The sequence below is a fragment of the Rhinolophus hipposideros genome, assembly GCF_964194185.1.
Source record: "Rhinolophus hipposideros genome assembly, chromosome: 15".
In the NCBI taxonomy this organism is placed as follows: Eukaryota; Metazoa; Chordata; class Mammalia; order Chiroptera; family Rhinolophidae; genus Rhinolophus; species Rhinolophus hipposideros.
Genome location: NC_138061.1, coordinates 28,099,310 through 28,113,274, shown reverse-complemented (window position 1 = coordinate 28,113,274; position 13,965 = coordinate 28,099,310). Strand labels below are relative to the sequence as shown.

General features: G+C 38.1%; 1 protein-coding gene across 1 annotated transcript in view; it reads left to right on the top strand.

The window, feature by feature from the left end:
* Positions 1-3,035: 3,035 nt before the first annotated feature.
* The window catches only part of LOC308508536 (uncharacterized protein), a gene marked incomplete at both ends in the record, with an annotated part of 64,646 nt that continues 53,716 nt past the window's right edge, over positions 3,036-13,965 (top strand). Inside the window, 5 exon segments of the mRNA XM_081075416.1 lie at positions 3,036-3,203; positions 5,108-5,270; positions 5,440-5,589; positions 9,170-9,330; positions 11,658-11,834. Of these exon segments, the coding sequence (XP_080931542.1) occupies positions 3,036-3,203; positions 5,108-5,270; positions 5,440-5,589; positions 9,170-9,330; positions 11,658-11,834 (819 nt within the window).

Here is a 13,965-nt window from a genome sequence, read left to right as displayed (position 1 = left end):
TCAAAACTACAATGAGATATTACTACAGACCCATGAGAATGGTGAAATGAAAACAGACAATATAGTTAGTTTTGGGAAGAATGTAAAGCAGACAGAACTTTCATACAGAAATTCATGGTTCTCTCTAAATTGTTGTTTCCTTGTTGTGCATACTTCATTCCATTATTTCTGAAACAATTGTAAATTGGTTCAACCCCTTGGATAATTCTTTAGCAGTATTAACTAAAGCTGGAAACACATGCATATCCAGCAATCACAACCGCAGGTATATACTGAAGAGAAATGCAATACCATGGGATACAAGAGACACGTATAGGAACGTTAATACCAGCACTATTCATAACACCACAAACTGGCATCAAATCTTTCCATAACAATACAATGAAAACTGTAAATTGTGCAATAGATGTAAGATAGACCACTACACAGAGATCATAATTTTACTGCTATTTGCAACACTATGAATGAATTTCACCAACACAATGTGGAATGAAGCAACTAGATACTACAAAAAGACATAATGTATGATTTCATTTATATAAGATATGAAAGACGCAAAACTAACCTATGACGTGATACTGGGTATATTTAGTACTCGGGAAAGTACTCAGTAGGAGAATATAAAGGGGCCTTTTGGAAGCCTGGCAGAACTATTTTTCTTGACCTGCGTCTCCTTTACACAGTATATGTTCAGGTGGTAATTCACTGATCTGAACATTTAGGACTTTCTCTATGAATATTATGCTACACTGAAAAGGTTTATTCAAAAAGAAACAGTGCTGATTCACAATTCTACCCTAGCTGAAGTTTGTAGTACTTGCTCATATAGAGGATTTTACGCTGATGCCTCCCTGGCCATCCATCTGGGAAGTCCCTTCGATGTGACATTCACTGAACTTGGAAGTAGAAAGCTGGATTCTAGGACAAGGTCTTGTACTGATGAGTTTCTGATACTTCACCTCACTGAGTCACTGAATTGACCTCATTCCAAAAACTAACGTAAGGATAGTTTATGTTATCTCTGACCATCTATGACTCTTTCATTCTACAAAAGAGAAAGGGCCAGGCAGAAGCCTCAGCAAGAGAAAGGAGGAGCAGAGCAGGGCACCCATCTCTCAAGGAATAAAATGGTTGTTTTAAAGAGAGCCATTGAGTTCATTTTAACCAACACAAGGTAACACAGGCCTTTTAGAGCTGTGTTATGCAGTAAATTAATGCTGCCCTTTGTCCTGGATAAAGGGTTTACCTACACCTGGACTCACTCAACTTCTAAAGGTTATAAAACTAAACTTTTCCGACCCCTGTCTTAGTCAACCTGTGTCACAATATCGACTCATTTAATGTTTATTTGATAGTTACTGATTAAGGTTAAGTCACAGAATACCTCATACTCAGTACACACTCAGCAAGTACTGGGAACTAGCTTGAACTGAATGTTCTGCATGGAAGGAAGCTGCAGAACTCCGGGGATGTGGACCTGACTCCACCCCCTGCAGTCTGTGTGTCCTTGACATAGGTGCTGAAACTTCCAGGGCAGCTGCCTCATCATTCAGGTGGGAATTATTCTACCTTAGGCAAAGGTGAGTGAGTGTATGAAAGGTAAGTGACTGATCTGTCAGCCTCCCTGTAACCATGAAGAATAAACTATATGTTATACATGGGGTCCTCACAAGTCTTCACTTTCCTTACGAAAAGAGCTTAGAAATAACTGCACTAATCAGTTTAGGACCGAGGTGATGCTGTCTTTACAGAAAAGTCTTTGTACAAGCATTACTGTTAGTGATGTAGTAACGTGTATCAGTCCAGTGATATTTGGAGCCTCACAACCAGTAAGTGTCGTCTCATGGTCAAGTCTGCCTGTCATGCTGGTTCTCGGCTATGAGTTAGTTCCATGAAGTGCCTGTCTTCCAGGCTCCACAGAATCCATTTGCCTGTTGTCCTGTCTGAAACCTCCCCTCCTTGCTGTGCATTCTTCATTCCATTATTTCTGACAACGACAGGCCGTAAAAACACCAGAAGCAGCTGTTTGGGAGGGTAACAGGGGGGTTGGGGAGTCCTGGATGTTCCAGCCTTCCCCCTTACACTCTCTGACATGGGCTCTTCCCTCAGTGACCTGCACACGTTTCACCCCTGCATTGACAAGAGGCCCCATCTCTATCTTATTTCTTCTCTTGAGAATCTATAGCCCTTTAATCCTTGGAGTTAAATAAGGGCTTCTATTTAACGTGAAGCCTATTATTTTGTGACCAGTCAGGGGGGTGCACATTCAGAGAAACAAATGTTTTGGGCTTTGGTTTTGTTTTCCTAACACTGCTCAAAGCACCTGTGTTATAAGCCATAGTGCACCACAATGGGCATTAGAAAATACAAGTTGAAATCGTAGTTTTGTCACTTATGAGCAGTGTGACTCTGGATGGGTGTCCTGTTCTCTCTGAGTTTCCCTTTCTCCATTTGAAAAATAATTCCTTTTTCCAATGTTTTTTTGGTGAGGAAGCGTTTGATATTAAAATGTGTAAATTAGTTATTGATGTGTATTTGGACATTCAAGATTAATGTGTGGTTTCCTAGTTTATGTTGAGCTAGCTATCATGTTAGTAAAGTACCCTAAAATGTTTCAAAAGACTCATTTACAAGGACATAGTATGCTGCAGTTTGATTAACCATTAAGGGATAAACCTTTTTTGTATACATTATCATCCCTAAAGTCATAATTTCTCAACTGGTCATTAATCTGAGAATCCAGAATTTTTCATGATTTTTAAAATCAAATCACTTACTTCTGGTTCTCACCTATGTGGGGTGTTTTAAAAAAATTAACAGTACGTGCTACACCCCAAACTTGTTAAACCAGAATCTCCAAGGGGGAGCATTGCAAAGAAGAACAGTGGGGCAAAGTTTTTTATAATAAGAGATTGAAGTGTATCGATCTAGCTGATTAACCACCTTAGGAGTCAAAGAAACATATGTTGAATAGCAGGGAGAATCACAGAAGTTTGCATTTTAAGCTCACAGTTGTGTAAGAAGAGGAAGCTGCAATGGATCCAGTTGTCTTCCTGGTGCTCTGTGTCTCCTGTTTGCTTCTCCTTTCACTGTGGAAACAGAGCTCTGGGAAGGGGAACCTTCCGCCGGGCCCCACTCCTCTCCCAGTTATTGGAAATATCCTGCAGCTAGATGTGAAGAACATCAGCAAATCCTTAAGCAGTGTAAGTATGTTTTCTGTTCCTCCAGCAGCTTGCAAAGGGTACGTAAATTAACATCTACTTTTGAATAAAGTTTATTAAAACATATTTAAATAAATTTTAATACATTAAAATAACTAAAATATGTCATTGTAAAGCAAATAGTCCCCATGGAGTATTATTTTTGATTTGTCATCGTCAAGAATAGTGGAACGAAGTAGTGTGTTTTGCAAATGAGATACACTTAGGTGTTTGTCTGGTGGAATCAAAGTAATAAAGTGGCAAAAAATGGGAGAACTGCTCTTTTTTTGTTTTACTACCATTTACTATGACTTTTGGCTGAAGGTAAATGGTAAGGGAAGTGTTTTTGATTAGTGATTTCATTCAAGAAGTCATCTACCATATAAACAGTGTGTTTGGTTCAGAACAGCCATGAAAATTGAGCTCTCTGAAGAAGCCAGTTAATGCCCGATGTCAGGAAATAGCTTGGTATTAGGACCAGGATGAGAGAAAAAAGTGACCAGGGCCGCCACTGGATGGTAACAGGATCCTTTTTCCTCTGCACAAAGCTGCTGTCCATACCCTATAAATGCTGCAGGTGACAGACATTGTTCTTCCAGGAGATGCTGCATGTCCGGGCGCTGCCTCTGTGGGGCTCACACGCCTTCTGTGCTGGTGATCCCATCGGATCACACCTGGGCTGGGCCTTTGAGGCACCTGGGGTGATATGAAACATACAGATTTCCAGTATTCATCACAGGGCTACTGAATCAGAATTCTGATGGGAACAGTGGTACCGGTGATCCTGAGCTAGGCAGCTGGGCTTTGGTCCCAAGGTGGGCATCGAGGATCGATGGGCTCAAGGATCAGAGGTCAACTAAGAAGAGGTTCCAATTTCAATCTTCTAGGTAGTAGCAAGGGGATGCTGGAAAGGAACTGGAATTCTTTTTTTTCTTTTTTAATTAAATTTATTGGGGTGACAATTGTTAGTAAATTCACATAGATTTCAGGTGTACAATTCTGTATTACATCATCTATAAATCCCATTGTGTGTTCACCACCCAGAGTCAGTTCTCTGTCCATCACCATATATTTGATCCTCCTTACCCTCATCTCCCACCCCACACCCCCTTACCCTCTGGTAACCACTAAATTACTGTCTGTGTCTATGAGTTTTTGTTTCTCATTTGTTTGTCTTGTTCTTTTGTTGTTTTTGGTTTATATACCACATATCAGTGAAATCATAGGGTTCTCTGCTTTTTCTGTCTGACTTATTTCACTTAACATTATACTCTCAAGATCCATCCATGTTGTCACAAATGCTCCTATATCATCTTTCCTTAATGCCGAATAGTATTCCATTGTATATATATACCACAACTTTTTTATCCATTCATCTATCGAAGGACATTTTGGTTGTTTCCATGTCTTGGCCACCGTAAACAAAGCTTCAATGAACATTGGAGTACACATGTCTCTATAGAGTAATGCTTTCAGATTTTTTGGGTAGATACCCAGGAGAGCAATTGCTGGGTCATATGGTAATTCTATTCGTAATTTCTTGAGGAACCTCCACACTGCCTTCCATAGCGGCTGCACCAGTCTGCATTCCCACCAACAATGTATGAGGGTGGAACTGGAATTCTTTGACATCGGTTTCCTTATTTATAAGTGGGCAAATGAACCTAGTGAAGGTGCTGCTTTGAGGATTCGTTGTAATCTGTACTCTCATTAGCCGGCTCATTGCCTGGCACATAAGTGGCAGTTATTAGCATTCACCCTCATAGTTATGAATTAAATTCAGATAGATTTTAGACTGTGTGTTGTAGAATAAAAACAAAAGTAGGATGATGATATCATACTGAATCCGGCACAATATATTATTAGATAGTGATTTCTTTTGCTAATATCTGCATCTCCTTTCCCAGCTCTCAAAAGTCTATGGCCCTGTGTTCACCGTGTATTTTGGCATGAACCCCACTGTGGTGCTGTATGGATATGAAGCAGTGAAGGAAGCCCTGATTGACCTGGGAGAAGACTTTTCTGGAAGAGGCAGGTTCCCAGTGGCTGAAAGAATTAATAAAGGATTTGGTAGGTGTTCATTGTGCACGTTCAACATTGGTAATGAGGGTGGGGTGGATGGAAAATAGGAACGCGAAGATCTCCTGTGCAAAGCTTGGCCCATCATGTGACTGCTAGGTGTCAGCCTCCATCTCCTTGCCTAGGACATCCGTCCCAGTTTCTGCTTCCCTCCTTGTAGGAGTCCTTTTCAGCAATGGAAAGAGATGGAAGGAGATGCGGCGCTTCTCTCTGATGACCCTACGGAATTTCGGGATGGGGAAGAGGAGCATTGAAGACCGTGTTCAGGAGGAAGCCCGCTGTCTGGTGGAGGAGTTGAGAAAAACCAATGGTGGGTGACTCTATACTCTACTTCTCTGCAACTCTGACCTCAACAGACTGTTCTCTTCTCTGATCACATCCTTGGAAGCATTTCAGGGGGATCATATGGGTAGTGGCCACCAGCCCTCATGTGGAGGAGAGAGGGTTTGGAGGAGGGAGGGTTTGCAGCAGAGATGCAAGGGAGGTTTTGTGTATCTATACTAGTTTTGTGTGTACACCCATGATTGTGCATACAGTGTGTGAATAAAAGGTCACTTAATCCAAATGTGCCCCAGCTTTGTTTCCAAATCAGAAATCATGAAGAATCATTTTGAGTCATTTCTTGAAAGAGGGAGCAATGTTTTTCCTCAAATGTGGTTTATTTATTCCAGAGCATTTTACCAGGTGATATTTGTCAAGTGGACATAGTGGGAATGACCTCATCAGATTCTGACAGAGCATGTAATAAGTGACATGTGCTTTCATGTAATTGACCTATATTTATATAGTCAACCTCACAGACATATTGAGGCTTACTTCCAATCCCATGCCTACAGTTCTGGCCAGTAGTGATACTTTTCTGTGGTTTTAATGCCTAGGACTTCCTTACTGCAGCCCTCATTAATTGTGCCTTCCATGTAAAGAACTGTTTTATTTATTTTTCAATTATAGTTAACATACAATATTATATTACTTTCAAGTGTACAACATAGTGATTTGACATTTATATAATGTATGAAGTGATCACCCCAGTAAGTGTAGTACCCACCTGACTCCATACATAGTTATCACAATAGTATTGATTATATTCCCTATGCTGTACTTTACATCCCCGTGACTATTTTCTGACTACCAATTTGTACTTCTTTATCCTTCACCTTTTTACCCATTTCCCTAACCCCTTTTTTATCTAACAGCCATCAAAATGTTCTGTATACCTATGAGTTTGTGTCTGTTTTGTTTGTTCATTTATTTTGTTATTTATATTCCACACAGAAGTGAGATCATATGATACTTGTTTTTCTCTGTCTGACTTATTTCACTTAGCATAAAACTCTCTAGGTCCACCTATGTTGTTGCAAATTGTAAGATTTCATTCTTTTTTTATGGCTGAGTAATGTTTCATTATATATATATTCCACATCTTCATCCATTTGTCTATTGATGGACATTTCAGTTGCTTCCATATCTTGATTATTGTAAATAGTGCTGCAATGAACATAGGGGTGCATATATCTTTTCATATTAGTATTCTGGATTTCTTTGGATCACTACCCAGAAGTGGAATTACTGGGTTATCTGGTAGTTCTATTTTTAACTTTTTGGAGGAACCTCCAAACCCATTTCCATCGTACCTGTGTCAATTTACGTTGCCTCCATTAATGCATGAGGGTTCCCTTTCTCCACATCTTTTCTAGCACTTGTTATATAAACAACTATTTTAAAACTATCAGCTTGATTATTTAATGTTGCTCGCTACTTACTATATTGTTTCATATATTTTAAGAAATAGATGCTATAGCATAATCCTGAAAATTATACAACTCTTTACCCTGCCTTCCCTATTAGTTGGCTCTGTTTTCAGCTTTCCTTATATTCCTCTCCCCCTGTGTTGGTGTATTAGTCATGTTTTTTAATTTTCTCTGTTTCATGATGCTTTGACATCTTGGGGGCCTTGCAGACCCAGAGAGGCACTACCCCTCTCAGGGTTAGCTAATTCTTAGATAGAGCAAACATCTTGTCTGTGAACATGCCTTCGATTTGTAAACCAAACTATCCAAAGCCATACATAAGCTGGTCACCTCCTTTATCAGACTCTCACACAGCAAGCCAATATTTTCCTTGCCTGAAATCAACCCAGGACCAGTTACTGAACAACTAGAGACCACCCCTGTAGCCCAGAGCTCTCCCCTTCCGTCCCCAAATTTTTCAAACTATCCAATCATAAGTTTAATAAGCATACGTACCGGGCCTTGCTCATTCCTTCCCATGGAAACTCCAGCATAGGCTTTGGCCCATACTTTCCCCTAGTTCCTTCTGCCTCTTAACCATCCTTGTGGCCCTGCAAGTTGCATCCCCTCCTCTCAGGAACTGAGAGTAACAAACTATCTTTTCAATGACTGTTGTCTTCTGATCTGTTGGTCTCACCATCTGAATAAAAATAAAATCCCAAGTACATTTTAAATTGTATTTTGGGTTAGAACTTTTATGGTAATTATTTACTCCTTTTTGCCAGCTCTAATGACCTATGAAGTGCTTGTCACCATGAGTCTGATTTTCAGTCTGGATTCCAAATTACCCTGTTATTTAATTCTCTCTTAAATGAAATAAAAGGAAATACTAAAAATCCTATTTTAACTGTGAATCACACAGGCAAAGAAATCTCAAGTCTTTCCCAAATTGTCCCCTACCTTCTAAAATAAAAGATTTTCTGAAAGGTTAGTGTCCTAGCATGTCTCAGCTGAAAAGGAACCAGATATAGGAGCAGTTAGCTAAACAGGTTTCCTATTATTTAATCCCTTATCATTTATTTCTTCACAATACTTTTGATTTAAGTCACCCTTAATTACATCTATGATATGAATTTGGGGACTTTTTGCATATAAAGTTTATTGACTACTTGATTTTAGCAATTTCATTTAAATATTGCCCACTAAAAGAAAATTTCTCCTCTACTATAATTTGAATGTAAAACGATGGAATTGACCTCAATGATGGTCCAATAAAAAATTTATAATAACATACAATATTCTGTTGATGGCTGACTAGATATAGCAATATCCCAGAATTCCACAAATGAGCAGCCTATGTCTACATAAATTAATTGTGGGGCCTGATTGGTTATGACGGACACTATTTCCTAGAGCAGGAAATTCTTTTTTCTCTCTACATTGCAATAAAGAAATAAAAGGACTCCATTTATCAGTTTAACCTAATTTGTTTGCCTTATGTGTGATGTAAGTTTGAAATGGAGATTTCTTATTTTACTTTTATTTTAGGCAACTCTATCTTCTTCTGATTTGTACCATTTGTGTTAGTTTTTCTTCACATACAACATGGATGGCTTTTGCTTTTTACCTTTTTCCATCAGATACCTGAATTTCTCCATAATCTTTCTCTCTTTAATCTTTCCCTTTGTTTATTCTACATGCAGTTCCTTCAACTATTTATTATACATAAAAGGTTTCCAGGTTTCTAACTATTTTCTTTCTTCCTACATCAATGCTTGATTGTCTACAAGCTTACCAGACAGATGTGATTCTGCATTGATAACCTGAATTATTAGGTGTTTTAAAAAGTGGTCTCTTTAAATTTTTTTCCTTTGGTCTTCAAAATAATGGACCCTTTGGGTCAGAATCAAGTAAACAAGGCAGTGATGTAAGTGGATTATTTGGAAAACCATTATTCAACAAGCTAGAATAGAATGGTCAGTTCATATTTAAGGGAAAAGTGATGTGTTGATTTGAAGCATCCTGAAATTTTTGCTGAGGAGGAAATTTCCAGGTAGATACTGCTTTAGAGATTCTAAAATTACCATTACCTGTTATGAACAACAAAGACTTTTATATCTATATTTTAACAGCATTTTATAAATCTTTCCCATTCTTTAGCTTCACCCTGTGACCCCACTTTTATCCTGGGCTGTGCTCCCTGCAACGTGATCTGCTCCATTATTTTCCAGAATCGTTTTGATTACACAGACCAGGATTTTCGTAACTTGCTGGAAAAACTCAATGAAAACTTCAGGATTATGAGCTCCCCTTGGATCCAGGTGAGGTCAAGATCCTCCCTTCCTGAGAAATCATTTATGCTCTTTTCTCTGACAAGTCCAAAATTCTGTATGGACCAAGATGTGAAATGAATATTGGCAAACTGGACAAGTTGGGTATTATAATGCGGCAACTTTGGAAATCAGACTTTTTTTTCTTTTTTGCTTGCTATAAGTTTTTTTTTATTTCTTTTCTTTTTGGCCTTCAATAGGCTGCAGCTGTTTGTTTAGTGACTTTTCTACACTATTTTTGCAGTCTCTTCTTTGTTATGTGTAGTCTCTGAAATTTCTGTTCCTTTAGCTTCTGTGCATCTAGTGTTTTGATAGAGATTTTGTTGAATGTGAAGAGCCAAAAAGAAGATAGGGAGGAAAGTGAAGGGAAGAGAAGGGAAAGAAAGGGAAGGGAAAAGAAAGCAAAGGAAACCAACTCTTCCAGATTGGCTCTGTGCTGGGGAACTCCTTCAACACTTAGCCAGTCCATTTGCAACTTTGTCTTAGTCTTCAGTTGTTGCTCGCTGAGCTTAGAGATCAGCCAGAGGTGAAAGCTTAGGGTCTCCTCAGGTCTTTTCTTAGCCCATGTCCTGTCCTGGACATATACAAAGCTTTGTAGATTTCTCAGGGTACATGGTGCTTTTGAAGGCCCTAATTTGCCAAAGATGCTCTCTCCCCAGCTTTTCTTCCCAGGGTATTGGTGCACTATTTTATGCCTTAGCAGTAATCTTTTGCCTTAGGTGGCTGCAGGATATTCATTCACTTTACAAGGTTTTTAAGACATCCCTGCTGCGTTTCTATCCTGATTTCTAAGTTCGATGAAACAAAAATAAGTGCCTGTATCAGTCCTTCAGGTTGCCCCAGACAGGTCAGAACAGAAACACAATTCTTTGTGAGTGAGGTCTGCTCTGGTTCCTCCAGAACTAGGAACCAGAGACCCTCATAAGAAGCTGACCTTGTTAAGACCACTGCCAAGCCAAGGAGGGCTGGGATATGGGGGGGTGGGGAAATGACACAAAGCTTTCCCAGTTTTTAAGTTGCCTTATTCTTGATTCAATTGCCTTTCATGTGATTGCTGTAAGCATTTGTTCTCTAGTGTTCTGATACGTTGATTCTGACAGGGTTTGCTTAATATTTTGATGTTTTTATGGAGACTCAGGCCTTTGGAGCTGTCTCCTGCACCATTTTTGCTATTGTTACTCTGTGAAGTGAATGTTTTGAATACCGTAGTCCTGCCCAGAGCTTAGTGTCATGGAGTGAACATCTGGAAAAGATGACTGAACCCTTTATTTTACAGATAAGAAAAGAAATGCCCGAATATACAGCTAGAAAGCAAACACATTGGCTCTCTGGCCAGTGGTTTTCTCCACCAAACCTCAAAGCCCAGTTTCCATGAATTACTTTGGTGACTGCCCAGAGGCATGGCGATAACACTCAATGAACATCCAGGCCCTTGCTGAAAGGCTTCTACTGCCTGTAAGGCTGGTCCTCCAGTCCCACTTAGAGACCTCTTCATCACATGATTTGGCAAAACATCTGAAATTAGGAAGGAAGAGAATATTTCCTTCATGGAGGGAAAATGTTTGGGATCACACATGCTGCCAGGAACACTGACTAGGTTGGGGTGTTTGATGCTCTGCTGGGGGTCCTTGCTGACAAGATAATTGAGCTTGGGATGACAAAATGATTGGATTTGTGGTGCATGAACCATAAACATCACAATTTTGTCCTGTGCTGAGCTGATACATGTTATACTCTGCCTAAATAAAATTATGTGATCTTAGAGGTCACTTACTTGTTGTGGTGCATAAATACTTTATCCATAAAATGCTGAGTTGGGTTTCATGGCATTTTTGTACCCCTCCCAGTTAGAAAATAGTGATTCTATTTCCGAGGCTGCTTTGTAATAGTAGCAACAGCAGGGAGTGAGTGCTTTGTGCTCTGTATCAGGTTGCCCAAACTCCATTAGCTTCTATCCTCATCTGTTAAATGTGAATCACAGTAGTAGTAGTAATTCATGCCATTCTATGTATTTCAAGGTTGTAGAGAAACATTAATGCAAAAAATGAGAGAATTGACATAAAGATGTTTTAACACTATAAGGCTGATGTATGAGGTATAGGAAAATATTATCATCTTTTCTCATCTGGTCAGAGTGTTCTCCCTTAAATATCTCTATCAGCACGGAGAATGACTTTACATGTACAATATGAAATGCTTCTCCTGAAGATAGGGACCACTTTTTATTCACCTCAGTTTTTAACAAGGGCTTAGCATATGTTACATATGTCTTCAAAACATGTTTTTAATTTAATAACTTTTTGTTTTTCATCTTTAAGGTTTGCAATAATTTCCCTGCTATCATTGATTATCTCCCAGGAAGTCATAACAAAATAGTTAAAAATGTTGCTGATTTAAGAAGTTATGTTTTGGAAAAAATAAAGGAACACCAAGCAACCCTGGACATTAACAATCCTCGGGACTTCATTGATTGTTTCTTGATCAAAATGGAACAGGTAAAATGTTAATGACAGATCAATTATGTGTTTGTCTGCGTGTTTTGGTTCATTGATTAGTTCTGTACTTATTGGAAATGTTTAAGTGGTCAGGCAAGAAATCCTTAATGAATATTTTAGGTACTTATGGTATACATAGATCTGGATTGAGCATCATGAAAGATTTAAATTAAATCATTCAATAACTGGAATACACGCACCCCGTTTATTAGGTACTAATAAGCCACCTGAGGAGAAATAGAATGTACAGCTCAGGTGAAATGGAAATACAAACAAGTTAGAAAATATGAGATATTGAGCCATAAAATGAAAGTGTGTGTGATCATTTCATGCAGTATGTGGGAGAGTGAGAAGGAAAGGTGGGCTTCCTGTATATCTTGAGGATTGATGTAGCATTTCAAATATTTGCAATAAGGAACAGGAAAGGGAATTTCAGATTGGTAGAATGGTACAATGAGAGGTCCAGAGGTGTGTGGTGGCAAAGAAATTAGATGGATGGAAGAGAGAAACCTTAACTGAGTGTAAAGTAAATGAAAATGAATGTGGATAGATACAGAGTTGGAGGTTGGGGTCCATCAAGTAACTGTAAACCGGAATGAATGTCAGCATGAAAAGTTTTGATTTGATCAGTTATGTGTACCAACCAGAACAAGAGTAGGATGCAAATAATTACTTGGGGAAAATTTTCCTGGGAGTTCTGTGAAATGATCTGTATGATGAGAATGAATCTCAAGGACCTGCTGTGAGCTTTTTTCATTTCTTTGGATTTTGGCTTAATGAAAGTCATAATATGTTCAAGATTCATTGGTGTTGCAGCATATGTCAGTATTTTATTCCTTTATTAATGGTTGAGTGATATTCCAGTGTGGATATATCACATTTTATATATCCATTCGTTGGTTGATGGACGTTTTGGTAGTTTCTGGGTTTTTTTGTGGGTTTTTTTTTTTATTATGAAATGTCTATGGACATTTGTGTACAGATTTTTGTGTATATGTATGTTTTAATTTATCTTGAATATTTACCTAGTGGTAGAATTTCTGGGTCATATAACTTTATATTTAACCTTTGGAGGAAGTATGACAGATAAAAGATAAATGTAAGAGCTGAAAATATAAAACTCTTAGAAGAAAACCTAGTTATAAAATTGGCTGTACCACTTTATATTCTTACCAGCAATGTATGAAGGTTACAATCTCTCCACATCCTTGCTGATGCTTTTTATTATCTGTTGTTTTGATTCTAGCCATTCCAGGAGGTGTAAAGTGGGTTTTCATTGTGGTTTTGATTTGCATTTCCCTGATGGCTAATGATGTTCGGCATCTTTCATGGTCTTGTTGGCCATTTCTATATCTCTTTGGAGAAATGTCTTCTAATCCTTTGCCCATTTTTTTTTTATTAGTTTCAGGTGTACAAGACCTTTGCCCATTTTTTAGTTTGGCTATTGTTATTTTTAAATTATTGAGATGCAAGTGTTCTTATATATTATAGATATCAGTCCTTTATTAGCTAAATGATTTGCAGATATTTTCTCCAATGTTGTGGTTTGTCTTTTCACTTTTTAAAAAAATTTAATTGAGGTGACATTGGTTAGTAAAATTATAAAGGTTTCAAGTGTACATTTCAATAATGCACCATCTACATATTACATTGTGTGTTCACCACCCAGAGACAGTTCTTCCATCACCATATATTTGACCCCATTTTACTTTCTTTTTTCTATTTAAAATTTTTTTTTTTTAGTTTCAGGTGTACAAAACAGTGTAATAGACATTTACACCCCTCACAAAGTGGTAACCTCCCCCAATCTTCTGTCCCTCTGACTTCTAATAAAGCTGTTACTATTCCATTGACTATATTCCCTAGGTTGTACTTCATCTCCCATTTTACTTTCTTGATAGCATCTTTAGAAATACAAAAGTTTTAAATTTTGTGAAATCCAATTTATTTATTTTTTCTTTGGTTAAACTGTGCTATTGGTATCATATCTAAGAGACTATTATCTAATCTAAGATCATGAAGATTTACCCCAAGTTTTCTTCTAAGAGTTTTATAGTTTTATTTCTTACATTTAGGTCTATGATCTATTTTAAATCAATTTTTGATTATATTGTGAGGTATGGGTCCAACT